The 20,188-nt window shown below is 38.0% G+C and overlaps 1 protein-coding gene across 8 annotated transcripts in view; it reads left to right on the top strand.

Moving 5' to 3' along the window:
• Positions 1-20,188, top strand: part of raly (RALY heterogeneous nuclear ribonucleoprotein) — a 114,740-nt gene that overhangs the window by 40,829 nt on the left and 53,723 nt on the right. For 5 of the 8 annotated variants that reach the window (XR_013818265.1, XR_013818267.1, XM_079840241.1 and 2 more), the window contains one exon: positions 8,246-8,281. The exons of the other annotated variants lie outside the window; for them this stretch is intronic. Coding sequence is in view for 3 of the 5 variants with exons in the window: in XM_079840239.1 (XP_079696365.1) it covers positions 8,246-8,281 (36 nt within the window). In the remaining 2 variants the exon portion in view is untranslated. The remainder of the gene's footprint in view (positions 1-8,245; positions 8,282-20,188) is intronic. 8 annotated transcript variants of the gene reach the window in all.

The raw sequence follows: 20,188 nt of genomic DNA on the forward strand, positions 1-20,188 counted from the left end.
ATTAAATCATGTAAATCCAACACACCATTTTTTTCAGTGTACATTATGGTCAAGCATGCGCCCTTAAAATAGCATAATGAACAACGCGCAACGCGCCACTGACTTTAGACTAGGTTTTTTCTGGTCAGTGGCGCAATTGTTTAATGGAACAGCAAAATAGCACCAGGGATTGTTTGCGCCGGAACACGCCTCCTTTTTTGCGCTGAACCGCCTAGGGAGCGCAAGTGCATTCACTAGTTTAGCGACGTGCTTCTGTGGAGGGAAAAGCGCGCTTTGCGCGGGTGCAAAATAGGAATGACACATGCGTCGGTGTACAAAGTCAATTGCGCTGGGTGCAAGATAGGGCCCATAGTCTTCTAAAAAGGCACCTGTTATAATGTTATAATTGACTGTTTTTGTTCTATGTCAGCAACTAAAATAGTTTCAAACAAAGATCACAGCAGACCATAGCGCATCTGATGTGACTGGCATAAAGTTAGGGACCGTCTCTAAAGTTACATACGGCACTGGTATACACGTTTCTAACTTCATTAGCATTTAAAGAGAATGACTTAGTCATACCTGGGTGTCAGGTATGATGCACACCTTTAAGATTTTTGGTATTTAATATAATAAAATATAAAATCATGTGAAAATATGGATATGTATTTCACTAGGCTACTGGGCTCATACAAAAAATATGCTAGATTTAAATATATCATAGCTGATAGAACACTAATGGGAATTTAGCTGGAGAATAAATTATATTTACACAAAAAAAAACTAAATTGGCCTATTTGATGACCTGTCATGTTATACATTTCATGTAGACTTGCTTTGGGTGTGTACAGTGGCCATTTACATATAGCCAACAACAAATTTCCTAACAACAACTTTTTGGCCTGTGAAAATAGTGGCTTGTAACTTTGGAAGACCACTAGCCACAGTGGCAGGTGAGCCAAAAAGTTAATGTCAAGCCTTGCTGACAACTGAATGCGCTGGAGTTGGAGCTGTTTTTGGATGAACGAGGAGGATTTTTCTTGTATCCCTCCCAAACAACATGTGGTGATTTAGGGGCTGTTTGATTTTCTTCTTTAGGCTTTCTGACCCCAAGACTCAACTAATCTCTGCGATTCTCCATCTGTGATCCTTGGAGAGTGTTTGTCCACTCAAACTCTCCTCCTCGCCATGTTTTAAGACGATATAGACACACGTCCTCTTCCAGGCAGATTCAGAACTTCTTTAGTTGATTTGAACTTCTTAATTATTGCCCTGATGGTGGAAATGGGGATTTTCAATGCTTTAGCTATTTTGTGAAGCTCAACAATATTTTTCTGGACATCAGAACTATATTCTTTGGTTTTCCTCATTGTGATGAATGATTAAGGGAATTTGGCCTTTGTGTTTCCTCATATTTATACTCTTGTATAACAATTTCATGTTCATAGTCACCCTGGTGTGCTAAAAAAATGTAAATATGAATGGGAACAAATTCTAGGGGTGCCAATAATTGTGGCCAACGTGTTTTGGAGAAACACGTTTATTGCATAAATAAATGCCCACACACACTCACACACTTTCAATTTTTTTTACTTCATTGGCATTTTTTGAATGAAAGATCAAATGGAAAAACAATGCAGTTTTTTTTTTTACAGCCTTCTTTATATATTATCATATTTATATGGTCATGTGGGGTTTTGTTGTTGTTGTTTTTATCTGTCAAGCCCTAAAATCTTCAGCAGAATTTTTTGTTTTGGGTCAGGGTGAAAATGGACTGATGATCTTTTAGTTGCACACACACTATTTCTCACTCACACAGAAACAGTTACGCAAGGTCAAAGAATGGTGGTTGCATGGTCGGAATTTGACAAGTCAAAAGAGAGAGATATCAGTCTGGGTGTTAAATACTATTTGGTCTCATATTTCATAATATTTGCTTTGCTTTATTGTGGTACTATCGATTTTTTTTCCCCCCAAATTGTTGAGGCCGTGCCTCTCTAGCCTCTTCAGAGAACCCGGCTTTGCTCTAGTGTCTGGATATGCTTGTTGTACCTGCTTCGAACAACAATGAAGAATTTCACAGCTGATCTGCAGTACAACCGGCCAAGACAGGAACAATGTATTATTTCCTCCCTGCGTTATAGGCAGAACATTTACTGAATAACACAAGATAAAACATAGCTGCGTTTGACAGCTGCTAAGGCATGACATTTTTTCCATTTCATTTCTTTCCTTTCCACTTGAAATTTTTCTTTCCTCCTCAATTTAAAGTCAACATGAAAACAAAATGGATAAGAGCAGTAACGTATATTTTTTCATACATGTTCCTGCATGATTCATCAGTGCATGCTATTCTAAAGAAAAAACGCTTAGCATATGTAGACAAAAATAAACTTCTGACAGAATATCACCTTTTACTTGGAAATATGTCATATTGCAGGAGGAGAATGTTATTTTTTGTTGACTTTAATGTCCATGTCCATCCACATGTTCTTTGAAAGTATGCAAATATTGTCAAAACAATATCCTCTCAATGTTTGCTTTGATGTCGTTGTGCAGGTCCCTCTTTTCATATAGCAATACAATAATTTCACCACATTGATTTCTGTGTTTCTGATCTTGGTTTGAGGATCAGCCTCAAGCACATCACAGCAAAGGTTTTGTAGACGATCTCTTTCTTAGATGTTTTTATACATATTCAAGTCAGTGAATCTAGCCCATATTTGTCTTTTTTTAATCTCAGGCTATATGCTCTGCAGCCAGCCTGAAAAAAACATGAGAATCTACTCAACGTGCATCAGAGAACCGCAATTCAATATAGAGCAACCTCGGTTATGATGTTTGGTTCTGATTCAATTCTGGAAACGCCGATTGTATAAATACATTTCCACAGGTTTCCTTTTGAATACAGTGTTAGCCTTTGAAATGTCTGAGGTGAGGACTAAAACAAGCATATAAACAGACAAAAGCTCTGTTTCAAACCCTAGTGTGTTGCCTCATTGCCTACTGCCTACATAATCAGTGTTTGCAATGGAATACATCAGCGCTCTGCATGACAGACGCAATTCAAAAGATTTCAGTGGAGTTTGGCATTAGCATGCTGGCACAATATTCTAACATAAAAGTGACATTAATATTTTAATTGAACTTTTTCAATTTCTATTGATATTTTTTTAGTGTAAAGTGGTCTTGGACTGCATTGTTTTATTGTTTTATGATGTTTCCTGAGGTACACTTATAATGTTAGTATGATTTTTACCTAAAAAAAGTCATAATTTAGAAATAAAAGGCATTTTCCTTTAGCACGTCTTTACTATTACAGCTCTAAACTAATCTTGAGCGCATGAATGCAGTGATCTCGTCATTGCAACTCGATTTCTGCACACTAATGAATGCTTTCATCACAACTAACAGTGCAAACACAATGTAAATTAGAGATTCATTGATTATTGCCGGCGTTTTGGCGTGAGTCCAGAACGCAGTCTGTGTGTGCGCTGTTTGATTGACAGCTCCAGCGATTGCAAAGGGAGCGTTTGATCACTTGCTATATATCATTTAATCACAGTTTAATAACAGATTATTTTCACCCTACTAAGAGAAACAATGTGAAGTTGAGCATTTAGTCACTGGTTTGATTAACTGACACATAGGCAAAGAACATCTGCCTGTACATAAATCATTAACAGAAATCACTGGTCCCAGATGTTACATATTGTGGCATTACTCTCGAGTCCATATCTTAAAAGTATGTTTGCAAAGCCTGTGCCGAAATTGCGACTGATTTACCAAAGAATCCACAGTGAAATGTAGCGAATACAAATAAATAATGCTCAACTGAGACATTCACATCGTTGAAAATTAATAACCACATAACCGCATTTGGATCCTTTGGGAGGTAATGTTATTTTTAGTCTTCGTCATCTCACTAACACGCCAATGGGCGGGGCCAAAGTTGCAATGATGAAGTAGGCGTTGATCTTCTGCAGAGGCAATCTTTTAACTATAGATAGGCACATTACACAACAAGTCGTTCTCTGGGCTTGGTTACAATAAAAGCTTTTTTTTTAACTAACAAGGATGTTTTTTATACTTATAGTATGATGACCTCTTATATATCAAAAGCTCAAGGAAAATTTTATTTCTCAGTTTGATGACCCCAAAATTTCTCATTCCCCCAAAGTTTGTGGTAAGGTTTTTTTAAATTTTTATAAATTAATACTTTTAAGAATGTGTGTTAAATTGATCAAAAGTGACAGTAAAGACATTTACAGTCATGTGAAAATGTTAGGACACCCTATTGAATTCCATGGTTTCTGTATCAGGACATAATAAAAATAATCTGGATAATAATCTGGTCCTTGGCAGGTCTTAATTTGAAAATAAAACCATATAGATAAACAACAACACATGACAGATCACACCGTGTCATTGTTTATTTAGCAAAAATAAAGCCAAAATGAAAAAGCCATGGGTGACGAAGTTAGGACACCCTTACTTTTAACATAGGAATTAAGAGGGTAAGTAACGGTCAGGCACTGCTAATCAAATGCCTTTTATAGAGATGATCACACATGCTGGTGATCAGTTAATCAAAGCAGAAGCTTTGGCAGTTTGCTGGTCTGGAGCATTCAGGTGTGCGTTAACACAATGCCAAGGAGGAAAGACATCAGCAATGATCTTAGAGAAGCTATTGTTGCTGCCATCAATCTGCGAAGGGTTACAAGGCTTTTTCCAAACAATCTGAATTCCATCATTCTACAGTGAGGAAGTTTATTCACAAGTGGAAGACATTCAAAACAAACACCAATCTTCCAATGAGTGGACGTCCCAGCAAATTCACCCAAAGATCAGACTGTGTAATGCTCAGAAAAATTGCAGACAACCCAAGAACTACACCTCAGACTCTACAGGCCTCAGTTAACATGTTAAATGTTAAAGTTCATGACAGTACAATTAGAAAAAGATGGGTCAAGTATAGCATTTTTGGAAGGGTTGCCAGGAGAAAGCCTCTTCTCTATCTCTAAAAAAAACATGGCAGCACGGCTTAGGTTTGCAAAGTTGCTTCTGAACTAGGGATGCACCGAATCCAGAATTCGGGTTCGAAGGCTTGCACCCTAGGCTTGCACTATGCGCGCCCCGCTGGTCGAACGTAATGATGCCGCCGTTGAAAGTGAAAATGAAACTCATGAACAGAAAACGTGGCAGTAGCTACTTTAAGTCAAAAGAAGGCGATTCAAGTCGAGCTACATGTTTAATTTGCAATGCCGATTTGTCTCGTGATGACAAGGACCCTAAACAACAGCCGCGGTTAAAACATTTGCGTATAAAACATCCGAGAGAATACGAGTTGAGCATGAAGGAATACAGACAGCAGCCAACATGTATTTTATTTTACCGTGCAAACAGCCGCATATAGATCAGATAAAATATAAATAAAAAGAATAAAATACATAGGCCTACACTAAATATTTTTCACTTAAATACTTACCAAATTAAGATGACAAAACGAAAATACACTGAATCCGTAAGCTTTGAAGAACCGGAATAGTTTTTTTTTTTTTTGGTCAAATAAAAATAGAAGGCCTAGACTACCTCAATACACACCGTGTATGTTTTTTTTTTGTTTGTTTGTTTTTTAAGTAACATGTCTAAGTGATGTGGGTTAGTCTGGAGCACAGCCCGCGGCAGAAAACACCCTCTCAATCCTTCTGTCTCCGCAGCGCGCAAGCTTCGGCTGACAGCGCGCGCGCCCCATGCGCTCTCCGTTGTGTTCTTCTTTTAAACGACAGAGGACGACTCGGGGTAATTTTTCTATAAACCATCAGGAAACAGCGGCGAGAAGAACATACGCGACAATGTTTACTTTAGTAAACTTGACCAAAACCACACTATTAAAAGCCTTAAACAAGGCTTCAGATGGCACTGATGTCCCGGGAATACAGAGATAACGCCTCGCTAGAGCGGCCAGCCTCGGGAAGCGCCTTTCATTTGCTTTCCACCAGTCAGGAGCTTGTACTGCTGCTGTATTTTTCTGTCGAAATGGTCCCACACAGTACGCTTGTCCATTGCTTCATTTAGCGAGATATATCTGGTTTGTGGTTGCACATGTCGACGCGCTCCGTGAGTGAACAAATAACGCTATAGAGCATATTTTTCTTAACCATGCATCAAAAAACAAACAAACAAAAAAGCGTTAAAAACATTTAAACCGTTAAACTGATAGTATTAATCAAAGTTAATTATAGTATTAGTCAAAGTTCTTACTTTCGGTTAACGGTTAAATGGTCAATAGCATCCCTACACTGCTGTGGACGTTGTTTACTTCATTAATGTGTTTACTGTGATAATGGACTGAGGATGGGAGAAGGATTCGGTATTCGGTTTTCGGCCGAACCCCAAAAGTCTGGATTCGGTGCATCCCTAATCTGAACAAACCATAGGACTTCTAGAACGATGTCCTTTGGACAGACAAGACCAAAGTGGAGATGTTCGGCCATAATGCACAGCCCAAAACCAAAAGAGCATCAACACAAACACCTCATAGAAAAAGTCAAGCATGCTGGTGGAGGGGGGTAATGATTTTGGGCTTGTTTTGTAGCCACAGGACCTGGGTACCTCAGTTATTGAGTCGACAATGAACTCCTCTGTATACCAAAGTATTCTAGTGTCAAATGTGAGACCATCTGTCCGACAGCTTAAGCTTGGCTAAAACTGGGTCATGCAGACAATGATCCGAAGATCACCAGCAAATCTGAAACAGAATGGCTGAAAAAGAACAGAATGAAGGTGTTGCAATGGCCCAGTTGAAGTCCAGACCTCATCCTGACTGAAATGCTGTGACAAGAGCGGTCCATAAACAAATGCCCACAAACCTCAACAAACTGAAGGAATGTTGTAAAGAGTGGACCAAAATTTCTCCAGAATGATGTGAGAGACTGATAAATCATGCGGAAAATGATTACTTCAAGTAATTGCTGCTAAAAGTGGATCTACAGGCAATTGAATGATGGGGTGTCCTAACTTTGTCACCCATGGTTTTTCCATCTTGACTTTATTTTTGCTAAATAAATAATGACACAGTGTAATATGTCATGTGTTGTTGTTCATCTGAGGTTTTATTTACCAAATTTTAAGACCTGCCAAGCACTAGATGATTTTTTATTATGTCCTGATACAGAAAACCATGGAATTCAATAGGGTGTCCTAACATTTTCACATGACTGTATAATGTTGCAGAAGATTTCTATCTCAAATGCCGTTCTTGAGCAGCAAATCAACATGTTTAAATGATTTCTGAAGGATCATGTGACACTGAAGGCTGGAGTAATGTAGCCGAAAATTCAGCTTTGCATCACAGGAATAAATGACATTTGAATATATAGTAAAATATAGAATAGTTATCTTTTAAATAACCCTTGTTCCTTGGTGAGCATAAAACCCCAACCTTTTAGAAGGTGAATATATTCTAAGACAATAAAGATACTGTGTATAGGCCTATACCTTATGGAACAATTTTCTTTTCTGAAGAGCACCTAATATGACTTAAGATGTCTAGGTAGACAGTGCGCTAGGTTTTGGAACAGAGTGAGAGTGTAATAAAGAAAAGAGGAAGAAATGATGAGGATGACAAGTGCAAGGAACAAAGAATAATGGATATTTAAGAGAAATTCCAGCATCCTTCAGAATTAAAATGCTGCTACTTCAGCAAAAAAAGACATCGGCAGTTATGTGAAAGTGAGAGCGCTCTTCTAACAAAGAGTTTCGCAAACAACTGTCAGAGCACCAAAACTGTGATTGATTCTTCTGTAAATGCTGCTGATTTTTTAAAGACGGATTTATTTATGTCAGAATTCTTTCTTGCCAGGTTATTTGTTGTCATATCGTAATTCTGTTTGTAACTTACACTTCCATTTAAAGTTAATGTGATATTTCAGCATGGATTTAAAGGTGTATATCTTTATTCAAACTCTTTTGTAAAATGTCTTGTTCAGAATCTTATTTCTGATTGGATGAGCCACATTCAAATGTGTTGTGTATCAAATGCCATTAATTAGGCTAGAACTGTATTATCTGGCTATTTTATTTATATAATTTTGTTTATTTAACCATATTACTCACCAAAAATGACAATTCTGTCATCCCTGTTTGCATTGATTTCTTTTGTGGAATGCAAAAGAAGAAAGACAGAATGTGGAGCCCATTGACTTTCATTGTATGGACCTCAAAAAAACTAATTTCTTAAAATATCTTCTCTTATGTTCCACAGAAGAAAGAAATTCATACAAATATGGAACGACATGAGGTGAGTAATATTTAATCTTTTTTAAATTATTTAATTGTTAAAATTATAAACCAATTATGGGACATAATAGACTTTTCCTATTAAAATCACCGTAACACATTGTTTTAAGTGTCTAATTGCTTTAATAGTGGCATCAGGGCCACTATTTTTGCGGTTAGCTCACATTCTGATATTGTAGGGCTTATTTGCAGGCGATTCGAGTTTGAATTGTCATTTCCTGACCCTGTTCCCATCTCTCTACAAATATAGCTAGTATAAAGGTCAAGAAAACACTTATAGAACGAGAAAATTGGAAATGAAATTTTGAAATACTAGCTTTCCGTGATCTAAAAAGAAAATAACAATAACATAAGATGACCTTTTTTGCTGATGTACAAGCCAGTGAGAGTGAAGAATGACATTGTGGGTGGGGCTTTAATCCAGCTATTCTGATAGGCCATTTATGAGGTATCCATCAGTGGAGCGTATATATGAGGGCGATAAATCTGGCACTGGAAGGACGTGTGTGTTCTCGCCCTCCGAGTGGTTTGTATTGCCTGACTGTCGGCTTGATGGATGGTCTTCTGTTCCTGGCAGGTCCGCCAGGTCTCACGGCAGCAGCAATGTCAGCATGTAGCTGGCCAACAGCAGCGCCATAAACAAATTTGATTGACGGGTCAGACACGCCCTTTCTACCGGACCTGGACGCAGAATGATTTCAGGGACGTAGACACTTGTTGAGAAGAGCCAGAGTAGACGAGGCCCACACATTAATGTCACAAAACAACATTGTGTGTATTTGATGCAGGCTTCAACCCGCTATTATCGTTATTATTATCTGCAGTCTGTTGATGTGGAGTGTTTGTGGAGTTTGACAGAAGACAGCACGCCCTGTCACACGAACCCACTTCAGAAATATGTGCGGTGTGCATATTAATGGACGCCATTGAGAGCGAGATCGGCACCAATCCCACGTTGATGGAGAGCTCTTCCAGTTTTCATAAATATGCAAAGATTCCCATTACTTTGTTTGGATGGGGTTTTTAATTTTGGTGGGGGTAATTTATGTATTTAGGCTTGTGAAATATGAACGGAGAACAATTGGCAAGTGTCTAAAACGCTAGGAGTTTTTAGTACACATGAAAACAGGAAAAGTGACATGATGAACTGTGTTTCAGACAGTCGGTGAAAGCAAGCAGATTGAAATGTAAATGAAAATCGATCAGTGATAGAGCCCTTAAGCTGTGACAGACTGTGGATTGTTTTAGGATATTTGGGATCATTGTTTGTGCGATGATATGAATGCATGCCATCTATATTCATGCCAGTTGTTAGGGCTGAGCGATACAGTATATTGAATATTCATAGCTGGTGAATATCGAGATGTCTTTATTTGGCCGTTTATGTTTTCTTGATGAACGTGTCATTCGACTAGTTTTGCAATGCTTCCTTTTCTATTGATTCTTTCAGTAGCATTAATACTTCGATTACAGACGACAACTACTCATAATCCCTGAATCATTGCTACCTCCTGTATCTTTTCACTAGCACTGTTGCTTTGTGAACACAAGTCTTTGTGGCAGAGTAGGTTTGGCGTGTGAGGAAACAGCTCTTTCTGCCCTGCTAAACATCCTTTGCGGTTGTTTAGGTCTGGTTGTTTGACTCTTTATAAAGAGTTACACTGGTTTTCCCCCTGAGAGGACGGGTGAGAAGGGAGAGGAGAAGAATGGCTGCTTTGAAGATTGCTTTGAGGATAGATTGCCAGTTTCAGACTGCCATAGACACAATCAAAATCTCATTGCAGCAGAGGTGATTTTCTACATCCCATACTTGTCGCATCAATCAAAATGCATCTAATGAAATAACACATTAATCCCTAATGCACAATGTCTTGGAACAAATGTCATATTCTTTACATTGTAATGTCAATGACATTGAGGTCTTGTTGTTGTTTAATCTTTTGAGTCTTTTGCTTATTATCTTTTAGAGCTGCCTAAAATTAAATAACTTTTCGCACACGATACATAGCTTTTTTAATTGCTGGTCTGTGTACTCATGTGTCAGAGGATGTCTTTCGCCGTTGCATACATCTTGTTGGGTGTTTGTTTCCTCTGTGAGCTTCTTTTAAGACAGCAGTTAAAGAGGTTATGAATTGAGAAATCAAATTTATACTATAAGAATATCCTGTAAGTTTCAGAACTGAAATCGCCCTTGTTAGTCCAAAAACAGCTTTTGTTGCAATGACGAGATCAACACATTCATGCGCTCAACATGTCTGTGATCGGCTACAATGCTCAACACTGCAAACCTTTCATGCCACGATCTAAATATAATGCCATGGATCTAAGTATAATGCTATAGTCAACACGATTAGTTTATCTTGAGAGCTGTAATAGTAAAGACGTGCTAAAAGTTTTCGAGAGAGATACACATGTAATACTTATTTCATATGCAAAGATGTCAGCCAATCACAGCAGTGGGTGTTTACACTGAAGTCTCACAGCAGCCAATCACAGCAGTGGGCGTTTACACTGAAGCCTCACAGCAGCCAATCACAGCAGTGGGGGTTTACACTGAAGCCTCACAGCAGCCAATCACAGCAGTGGGCGTTTACACTGAAGTCTCACAGCAGCCAATCACAGCAGTGGGCGTTTACACTGAAGTCTCACAGCAGCCAATCACAGCAGTGGGCGTTTACACTGAAGCCTCACAGCAGCCAATCGCAACAGTGGGCGTTTACACTGAAGTCTCACGGCAGACACGCCCCTTCAAACAGAGCGTTCAGATCAGAGGACTAAAATCAGGGTAGCTCAAAATGCCTTTTATTTCTAAATTATGTAAAAATCATACTAACAGTATTAGTGCACCCCATGAAACATTATAAAACAATAAAACAATGCAGTTCATGAACCCTTTAAAATGTATCTTAACTCCCTGAATTCAGTTTCAATGTTTTTAAATGCACAAACAGGTCCATGTATTTCATGGATCAACATCTTTTGTCCTCTTAAAAAAGTCACTGCTTAAAGCAGAGGGAAATTATTGGTTGATAAAGATATCATTGTTTAATAGAATTGTTGTTCCTATTTTGCAAAGTCACAGTAAACTATACACTGATGAAAAGAAATTGGTGTAGGGTTTAATTCAAAACCATTTTCACTTAGAAATTAAATGAAAAGTAAATCTCACAAATAACTGCAAAGAAACAGAACGTAGCACATTGAATTAAACATGAAGTAGGATTTCCTTATAAAGCACACTCCATTCATCTTTGTTTTCAAACGTCAGAAAATCATTTTTACAGTGTAGATTTCAGACAGAGATATCTCTTTCTCTTGAAGAGTCTTTGTCTGTGTCCGTTTATCAACCTTCCACATTTTTTTCTTTCCCGCTCTCACCTCCGTTGAAAATGCTCATGATTGTTGTGCCAATTAGTTGGGAATGGTAAGACCCCTCCAGCCTCTTGTAAATGATTGTGCGCAGTGCCAGAGCTCTCTGCAGGTCTAATTAATCTATCCCAATGCAGGTAGAGTAAATTATCACAGGAGGACAGTATCTTCAGGGTTCGACACACTTCCGTGCTCTGTATGGCGGCGTGTTTGCGTCTGTGTTGAGGTTAGGGTCACTGAGGTTCCCCGCCTCTATTTCCAGAGACCTCAAAAGGTGGTTTGATCTCTGCTAACAAGTAGCTAGAGACTGAAGAACCATTGATTCCAGGCATGATAAATTCAAGAGGCCAGTCTTTCTACTGACTGCTCTCTTGACTTCTCTATTCCCCTGAGAGACAATTGGCAGGTTAGATCAGACTCTTCGTTTTACGTTTTCACCTGGATATGTCAAAAAAATGTTTTGGTAACACGTGTTGTTTCGGACTTATGTAACGATTAGCTCCTTTGATAGATTCTCCTTTGGTTATTTTATAACGGTACTAATCTTTTTATTATTCCTGTTAATCTAGTTTATTTTATTTTATTATTTTTCACTATTACCATTGCTGTTATTTTTACCGTAAATCATTGGCTGAATGTTTTTGCTTTTAAATGTATTTTAAAAGATAGATAGATAGATAGATAGATAGATAGATAGATAGATGATAGATAGATAGATAGATAGATAGATAGATAGATAGATAGATAGATAGATAGATAGATAGATAGATAGATAGATAGATAGATAGATAGATAGATAGATAGATAGATAGATAGATAGATAGATAGATAGATAGATAGATAGATAGATAGACTGAACAATGTTTTTTTAATGTATATTAAAAATAGATTTCACTGAATAGATGGATGGACTGATGGATCGATAGACAGTTGCATGTAAATCTCAAAAGATTCTTCATAGCACAAAGGTTACCATCTTGATTTCATGACTGGTTCTAAGTTGAAGGACAGGGAGAGGAGGAGAATGAAACAGGAGGGGGGATGTTATTCACCTGATCTGACCACATGCCATATATCCTGCTAGGTCCTTCTGCATTAGCATCGACTGCCACTGTACAGTGAAGCAGGATCAGCTACTGACTAATGAATACCACAGGGTGCTTCTCAGCCTCATATATCTGTTTGTAGAGTGAATGGTAAGTTAGCGCAGCCTTTAACATGCAGAGGACACATTCTGCCTCTGAAGATGTCTACCATCTCAGCCCACTCAGTCTTAGACAGATCTGAGATGACACAGCTAAAGAGGAATCATTTGGTACAAGAGACTGATGATGTTCCTCCAGCCCAGAGCCTGTACTTGTGTGCTGGAGTGTTGTGCCTGGTGTTTCAGTGACTAAAATTAGATCTGAGTGGTGGAAAACTTGTCGATGTAAGGTTAGGGTGTAAAAAAGTAAATGCCGTGTTATCATCCATCTGGCCAAAAAACTACCTTTCAAAAGATTAGGTTCAGTAAGATTTTCGAAATACATTTGTACTTTTATTTAGCAGGGCTCTACATAGCGACCATTTTGGGCGCATTTGCGCCTGAAAATTAATCTGTGCGACTGCGAAAATATATTTAGGCGCACTGGTGCGAGTGACCCGATCGATTCTCATGAATAGATGTATAATACAATCGGAATAAAAACTAAACACTGACTGATTGAGCAACTGTTATGTTTCGTGCTGCAATCAACTGCTTTTCATGCCTTCTGTCAGCAGAGAATGTGCAAAAAACGTGTGCGAAGGACTACACTTCACCGATTGAAACCACGGTCTATGGGTGAAACGGGTGTGACGCGGCCATGCACTTACCAGACGCCTCGCGGCTCGCGCTGATGTTTCTTTGCAGCCAAAATTAACTAGAAATACCACATTTGGATTATCATAAACAAGGTCGGAAATTAACAGGGGCTTGGGGCAAAAATGCCACCAAAAATGAATTAAGAGAAAATAATTTAAAAACGCTCCTGTATGAGTTCTTGATTTAATCTTTATCAGCTGCAGTCCATAACATTTATTGTGTTTAAAAATGACTAGATGCATATGAGTGAGTACATCATGAATCAATTTTCCAAACCGTGTTTTTATCTTACCCTGAATCACTACGGTACACATACAATAAGTGTTTATATTCTGACTATTCAATTCCAGTTTGGTTCGCAGCGCTGCGGAGGAGCACAGTCCCTGTGTGATTTGCCATAGACATAAACAGAGAGAAGTAGCTCCGGCTGCAGTGTTCTTCCGCAAGACGCCTGCAGTTCTGTTTATTAAGCTCCAGAGCGCCTTAAAGGGTTAGTTCACCCAAAAATGAAAATTCTGTCATTAATTACTCACCCTCATGTCGTTGGACACCCGTAAGACCTCCGTTCATATTCGGAACACAAATGAAGATATTTTAGTTGAAATCTGATGGCTGAGAAAGGCTTCACACAGGCCTCCATTGGCATTCAGTACATTGACACTTCCAAGATCCATGAAAGGCACTTAAAACGTCGTTACAAAGTCTATCTCACCACAGTGGCTCTACAATAATCATACAATGCGACGACAATAGTTTTTGTGCGCAAAAAAAAATCAAAATAACACCTTTATCCAACTTGTTCTCGACTTCCGTGTGTGCCTCCACGACGCATGCGCGAGAATATGACGTAGCGCCGGTGTTCGGGAATCGATGAAATACACACTTAAGCCACATTTTGAGCACTACGCCGAGACCTAAAGCACGATCAATGTAGAATCCAACAGCTTAGACACGCGCGTCTTCCTCTGCTCGTAAACAAATCGCTTCTGGGTCATATGTCCGAACGCCGGATCTGCGTCATATTCTCGCGCATGCGTCGTGGAGGCGCACACGGAAGTCGAGAACAAGCTGGATAAAGGTGTTATTTTGATTTTTTTTGGCGCACAAAAACTATTGTCGTCGCATTGTATGATTATTGTAGAGCCACTGTGGTGAGATAGACTTTGTAACGACGTTTTAAGTGCCTTTCATGGATCTTGGAAGTGTCAATGTACTGAATGCCAATGGAGGCCTGTGTGAAGCCTTTCTCAGCCATCAGCTTTCAACTAAAATATCTTCATTTGTGTTCCGAATATGAACGGAGGTCTTACGGGTGTCCAACGACATGAGGGTGAGTAATTAATGACAGAATTTTCATTTTTGGGTGAACTAACCCTTTAAGTCACGGACAGCTATTGCGCCGAATATTGGAATGATTGCAAATGTGATACTGATCTTGTAAAAAAGTCCAATAGACAAGTTGATATTAAGGAACAACGTTTTAGCCACAATACTGTTTATTTCGTGAAAATCAAAACTAGGCCTACATCAGAACTGTTGCGCATCTCCAAGCGCTTCGATCGAATGAATCTGCGTTTGAACGATTTAATGAACGACTCGGACATAGACTTGACGCCACCTACTGGCTGTTTTATTTTCATATTTATACTTTGCATGGACTTTTTATTTAAAATATAAATCTTTTAACTAAGTTTAAGTTTAACTTGTACATAGCCTATTTATAAATTCAAAAACTTATATTTAAAACATTCATACAACATTATTTACCCATGAGCTGCATTAAATCTATGTAAATGTGTCTAAACAGCACTTCAGATAGAGCTGCTGTGCCACTTCTACAGTGCAAAGATTGATCTTTTGATGCTGATTTACTTAGATTGGTTACAGTCTGATTGTGTCTTATTGCTCTAACTGAATTTATTGTTTAAATTAACATTTTAAAAACAACTTTTCTATTTTAATTTACGAAATTGACAAAAGATGATGCATACATTTAATAAGATTAGAAAACATTGCTCTTATAATGGTAAAAATGCCCCTGGACATTAATTTAAAGGGACAAAGATCGTCCTGTAATGGGAAAGTTATAATTGGAATGCGTGTTATTGATCAGAAAGTGCTCCTAAATTTTTGACTGTGCTCCTAATTTTTTTTAATTAGGAGCACAAGTGCTCCTCAAGAAAAATGTTAGCGTAGAGCCCTGTTTAGCAACAACGCATTAAAGACATAATATGTCATTTTGATTTATTTTAATTTTATTCTGCCGCAGACGAGCGCTTCTGCTTCTTCCGCTCATGTGTGTGTGGGGTAACGCAGCTCTGTTTTATCATATTACACACATTTGAGTGTGTTAAAGTTATGATATAATGCTACTCTGTGCGTTCACTCGGCGGCTGCTGTGAGACACTTGTTCACACTGCAGTGAGCGAGATCATATTAGGCGGTAAAACACAGTACTCGTCGTAAATCAAGGACACCAGATTTAAACAATAAGACTAACTGTGTTGAGCTGTATAACATTAGCTATGTTTCCATCCACCTATTTTTATGCTCATTTTGGGATATCGCATCAAAAAATGCTGAATGGAAACGCCAAGATGTGCATAAATTCAAAAAATGTGCATAAAAAATGTATGCGCTCGTTTGAGTAGGATTAATTTTCTATCCGATATGAAAACATGCGCATAAACTACGATGGAAATGCATTATCAAATAAATTCCTTGATGCGCTTAAAAAAATAATGTGACTTTTGCGATGTAACAGCATAACTGTATAACCAGTGGAAAAATCTTGTTTGCAAAACATCTGAAATGCTGTTTTGGTCATTCAGAAGCCTGTTGTCAAAGATGCTCGGTATATTTCACTCCTGTCTTACACGACTGCGTTCCCAAACAGCAGCGTCTGCCTCTGAAAGCATGACAACAAGTTTATTGAAACTCACGAGTCGCATTATTTATTATATACGAAAATGATTATAGCCTATATGGTGGCTTCTCCTATGTTTCTTAGTTATTTTTTAGCGGTGCTAACAGTGCTTTATTCGCAAATGTTTATGCAATATTGCATGTTTGCGTATAAATTACATTCGCAACTTTGGATGGAAACATAGCTAATGATTCGTTTTCTGTCAGTGAATGTCTCCAAACAGTTGCTCACCTGTCTAATAAAACACATCATATATTAAAGTCTTTGGAAATCGAGGGTAACGCAGGTATGATGTCATCGATAGGTGACGCACAGACGCGGTCCATGTCCTGGTTAAAATGAAACATTTGGGATAATGTAAATACACAAGTCAACACAATATATAACACTGTTCTAGTGTTTTTGTGGATATTTTAATTCAAAAGTCTTACATATTGTGCCTTTAAATTAATCAGAAGTGACATTAAAGACATTTATAATGTTACAAAAGATTTCTATTTAAAGTAAATACTGTTCTATATCAAAGAATCCTGAAATTTGAAGAAGAAAAAAAATCTAAATGTAACATGGTTTCCTCAAAAATATCAACATTGAAAATAGCCTAATAAGAAATGTTTCTTTCTTGAGCAGCAAATCAGCATATTAGAATCATGGATCATGTGACACTGAAGACTTGAGTAATGATGCTGATACTTCCGATTTGCAATCACAGGAATACATTACATTTTAAAATATATTAAACATAGTACGCAATTATTTTAAACTGCAATGTCATGCTGTTTTTACTGTATTTTTGATCAAGTGCAGCATTGGTGAACATAAGAAAAAAAATGTTTTTAATTGAATGGAATGGTTTTCCATTTTATTTTTTAAGTAACATTACATATTTGAAAAAGTGTCATGTCTCGATCACACAGAACACGTTTTTGCTTTGAAAAACGCAAGACAGTGGAATGGGGGAAAAACGTGAGGTCTCGAGATGCGTTTTTTTAAAACTGATTTTAACTCGAGCTCCACGTTTTAGAATGCCATGTCATGCATGAAACGCTGCAAAAGATGCAAGACGTGAGCGCAACGGTAATACATGTGCCTGTTTACATAGAAAAACAATGGGAAAGTAACACATTGGAATGGAAAACATTCTGTGTGAACGGCCCTTCATGGTGCAAATTTAAAAATAAGCTAATTTGTCAAACAGTTGTCTGATTATATAGCACGCTACTCATTATGCATTACCACTTAATTGGTTTTACTACTTTAAAGGAACACGCCGACTTTTTGGGACTTTAGCTTATTTACCAAATCCCCCAGAGTTAGATAAGTCCATACATACCATTCTCATCTCCGTGCGTGCCATAACTCTGTCTGACGCACTCACCGCTAGCCTAGCTTAGCACAAAGACTGGAGGTACATGGCTCCAGCTAGCCTGCTGCTCAATAAGTGACAAAATAACTGTACTAAGACCGATGGAAAATGAAAAGTTGCGATTTTCTAGACCGATATGGCTAGGAACTATTCTCTCATTCCTGTGTAATAATCAAGGAACTTTGCTGCCGTACCATGAGTGAAAATAGGCTAACTTCCGTAAACATAACCAACTGGATAAGTCCCAAAAAAGACTGCGTGTTCCTTTAACAGCTGTATTTACAGTAAAAATGCTCTATGTCCACCACCTTCCTGTATTCGTAATCATCACCAGTGTCAGTAAAGCAAACCGTTGGGAATCCATCAAAAAATTCTGCAGGTTGCGTGAGTTGGTGTTGTACTGGAAATCTATAATATAAAGCATGAACAGAGCAGTTCCCTGGGATGCCCTATTGTTCCTCAACATCTCCTGCCAGCAACACGGCTGTCAGCCTTTGATTTGGAAAAAACTGTAGCTATTGCCCAGAACACTTGATACAGAATACCACTGTAAATGATTTATTCATGAATGTTTTTTTTTTTTTCTTGTGCTGCTTTAAGGAAAAAATTGTGTTGACTATGCGGTCGGTCAATATTCTCCATTTTATAGAGTTGCATACTAGGAAAATGATTGCCTTGCTTGACATTAATTAACTTACATTATCATTAGAGACTGCATTAGCATGTTGATTGCCGTGTAGAAGAACACTATAGGGTGATGCTTTATTACAATGGCCTTCCTTTTGCATTGTGCTCCATTATATGTTTGATCACATACTGTAAGCATTTGGTGGCCTGATTTTTCAGTATAGTTGAAATATGAATTTATTATGGTGACAAACTGTTCTATGTTAATTATTAAATGTGTTTGGAATTATTTACATACCACTGAGGCCAAGAAGTCACTAGGGAAGGCGGTGGTGGTTACACAGTTTGATAGTTTAACACTTCAAACAGCTCATTAAGATTCTGCAAAGAATCACAGGCGTACATAAAGATGTGATATGAATAAGGGACTTATGTCCCTCCAAGGACCGAAAATGTGGTTCATATTCAAACATGCTTTGAATATAAATATTCAAAACTGTTATCAAGTTAAATAGTAGTAAGGTAATGGTTAATTCTGTGAATGGAAAGTGCGAGCTTCGGTTCAACAAATGTGTGATTTTAACCCATTTTCTTGTCACAATCCCACAATACATTTGCATAATCCAAACACTAGTTCCACTTCAGAGATGAACTTAACTGATTTGTTTTGTCACCGGATCCCTGTCCGTGCATAATTATCAGAATGTCTCAGACGTCGCTGCCCTTTCAATGTCATCACACATCGATTCACATTCCGGCTGTGGGTTCATCTGACTCTGATATGCTGTGATTAAGATAATTAATCTGAAATAAGGATCTTCATCTGGATTTGGCAAGAAGTAATTATAGCGATGATTTGCAAGCTATCAGAATGACCGCGGCGTTATGGCCGTATGGCACAGCAACCAAATCGACGCAGTGTTGCAATCAGACACGCTTCAGTGGAACCATTTCTGTTGCTCCCCCTCTCTAAACAATCGCCGCAGCTTTTGCTCTGTGTATTATGAATACCCTGTTATTTTATATTGCGGGTGGATCAGCATTTGCCCGAGTTCAAACAGAGAGAAAGATAATTGAGTGGATAATCATTCATGTGGTTTTGCGCTCAAATTTAGCCGTGAACTTTTGAAGCAAGGTTTTTGATACTGCAAGGCGAGCCACTGGCTCTGAATTAGAGGCTTTGACATTTATTGTGGGCAAATGTGAAGCAATTTAAAATCATAGCTAAACAATATGGATTTCCTTTTCAGATTAACCAAGGTCACTGTATTGACACAGAGGTCATTAAATGGTTCATTGAGCCCTCGGATGGTCATGTTTGCTCTAATTGATTACTGCTGATGCTGCGAGTGTTAATGAAGCTGACTAATGCTGAGGCTCAATGGTTGCTGTAATTATTTCCTTATTGTTTTTTTTACTCTATAAAAGAACATCTGTATTCAACACGCGTCAAAAAGAAAATGCAGATGTCCTATTTTTCTCCATTCTGATCTGTTTATGATCATCTAAATTGTCCGTGAGGCAAAACAGGTTCTTTAAATTAGTATTGAATTAATAGAGTCTGTACTCGGAGAACCACCATCTGTAGTGGCCAAGCAATATGCTGAGGACCATAAACCATAGAGAGAAAAGCCTATTACATATAACCATATAACATACCAAATAGTAAAAAAAAGTCAATTCTCATATGTATGTATTTATTTATTCCCCATGAAGATATTTCTGAGAGTCTGTGGAGGTGTAATTGAGGATTGCAATTTTTTTAACCCTTTTAAAT

The sequence above is a fragment of the Gobio gobio genome, assembly GCF_949357685.1.
Source record: "Gobio gobio genome assembly, chromosome: 17".
Classification (NCBI taxonomy): Eukaryota; Metazoa; Chordata; class Actinopteri; order Cypriniformes; family Gobionidae; genus Gobio; species Gobio gobio.